Raw genomic sequence first — 2,208 nt, 5'->3', positions numbered from 1 at the left:
GAGGATGGGGCAGAGAGAGAGAGAGGATGGGGCAGAGAGAGAGAGAGGATGGGGCAGAGAGAGGATGGGGCAGAGAGGATGGAGCAGAGAGAGAGACAGAGGATGGGGCAGAGAGAGAGAGAGAGAGAGACAGAGGATGGGGCACAGAGAGGATGGAGCAGAGAGAGGATGGGGCAGAGAGAGAGAGAGAGGATGGGGCACAGAGAGGATGGGGCACAGAGAGAGAGAGAGAGAGAGAGAGAGACAGAGGATGGGGCACAGAGAGAGAGAGAGAGAGAGAGAGAGAGAGGATTGGGCACAGAGAGAGAGAGAGAGAGAGAGAGAGAGAGAGAGGATTGGGCACAGAGAGAGAGAGAGAGAGAGAGAGAGACAGAGGATGGGGCACAGAGAGAGAGAGAGAGAGAGAGAGAGACAGAGGATGGGGCACAGAGAGAGAGAGAGAGAGAGAGAGACAGAGGATGGGGCACAGAGAGAGAGAGAGAGAGAGAGGATGGGGCAGAGAGAGAGAGAGAGAGAGAGAGAGACAGAGGATGGGGCACAGAGAGAGAGGGAGAGAGAGAGAGAGGATGGGGCAGAGAGAGAGAGAGAGAGAGAGAGAGACAGAGGATGGGGCACAGAGAGAGAGAAAGAGAGAGAGAGGATGGGGCAGAGAGAGGATGGGGCAGAAAGAGAGAGAGGGAGAGAATAGGGATGGAGCAGAGAGAGAGAGAGAGAAAAAGAGAGAGAGTACACACACACATATAACACACACACACACACACACACACACACACACACACACACATCGTTCGAAGCCTCACATAACTTATGTTCGTCATACACACACTGTCCCACCTCCTTGTCCATGTTTCGGGCTTGGAACGGTGATGTGTAATTTTATTTCAAACCCGGTCACATGACCCGAGAGACAGGAATAAAAACATCACTGCGCCACACACACACACCCACACACACACATATACGCAAACACACGCACGCACATACGACACTGACACACTTATACAGTGTGAGCAGTTATATTCTTGGTCTACTGTGCTTGCTAGCGGGAATCAGTCAGCTGACAGGTTGAACCAAGTCAAGTCGCTGGAGCTATATTATATACGACTCTTCTTCTTTTTCTTCTTCTTCGTTGTTCATCGTCGTCGTCGTCACTTTCAGGACATTTTGTGTGGTCATCATGTTGCGAGTATCTGAGGTGACTCAACTTTTGATTTTTGAGTGTGTTTCTTCTTCTTTTTCTTCTTCTTCTTCTCTCTCACTCTCTCTCTCTCTCTCTCTCTCTCTCTCTCTCTCTCTCTCTCACACACATTTTTCTTCTTCTTTTTCTTCTCTCTCTCTCTCTCTCTCTCTCTCTCACATTTCTTCTTCTTCTTCTTTCTTTCACTCTCTCTCTCTCTCTTACACTCTCTCTCTCTCACACACACATTTTTCTTTTTTTTCTTTTTCTTCTTCTTCTCTTTCTTCTTCGTCTTCTCTCTCTCACTCTCTCTCTCTCACACACACAGTTTTCTTTTTCTTCTTCTTCTGCTTCTTTTTCTCCCTCTCTCTCCCTCTCTCTTACACACTCTCTCTCTCTCACACACATTTTTCTTCTTCTTCTTCTTTTTCTCCCTCTTCTCTCTCTCTCTCTCACACACACACACACACACACACACATTTCTTCTTCTTCTTCTTTCTCTCACTCTCTCTCTCTCTCTCTCTCTTACACTCTCTCTCTCACACACACATTTTTCTTTTTCTTTTTGTAGTTGTTGTTGTTCTTCTCTCTCACTCTCTCTCTCACACACACATTTTTCTTTTTCTTCTTCTTCTTCTACTTCTTCCCCTCTCTCTCTCTCACTCTCTCTCTTACACTCCCTCTCTCTCACACAGACACATTTTTCTTCTTCTTGTTCTTGTTCTTGTTCTTCAATGTTCTGTCTTTCTTTTAAGACCAAACCAGTGCGTTTGGTTTATTGCGAAGGTCAGGCATCTGGTTTCTTTTCTTTTTTGTTTGTTTGTTTTGGTAACCACAGGTGCGGCGTATATGGATAGTTCGCACGCTTTGTCTAAGCCTCCTTGAATATGAAAAGAAAATTCTTTCTTTCTTTCTTTTCTTTTCTTTCTGTCTTGTATATTCTTTCTTTCCATTGGTTACTTGGCTTTACTGTTCCATTCTTTTTCTTTTCATTTTTCTTTCTTCTTTTTTTTTCTTTTTCTTCTCCCCCC

General features: G+C 45.4%; 1 protein-coding gene across 3 annotated transcripts in view; it reads left to right on the top strand.

Annotated features, from left to right (window-relative positions):
• Positions 1 to 937: 937 nt before the first annotated feature.
• The window catches only part of LOC143280068 (cis-aconitate decarboxylase-like), a 20,725-nt gene continuing 19,454 nt past the window's right edge, over positions 938 to 2,208 (top strand). For all 3 annotated transcript variants that reach the window (XM_076584568.1, XM_076584569.1, XM_076584567.1), the window contains exon 1: positions 938 to 1,195. In XM_076584568.1, coding sequence (XP_076440683.1) covers positions 1,178 to 1,195 — 18 coding nt within the window. In that variant the 5' untranslated portion in view covers positions 938 to 1,177. The remainder of the gene's footprint in view (positions 1,196 to 2,208) is intronic.

The sequence above is a fragment of the Babylonia areolata genome, chromosome 3 (assembly GCF_041734735.1).
Source record: "Babylonia areolata isolate BAREFJ2019XMU chromosome 3, ASM4173473v1, whole genome shotgun sequence".
In the NCBI taxonomy this organism is placed as follows: Eukaryota; Metazoa; Mollusca; class Gastropoda; order Neogastropoda; family Buccinidae; genus Babylonia; species Babylonia areolata.
The sequence above is the reverse complement of the archived record's forward strand: the minus strand, read 5'-3'. Positions and strand labels throughout refer to the sequence as shown.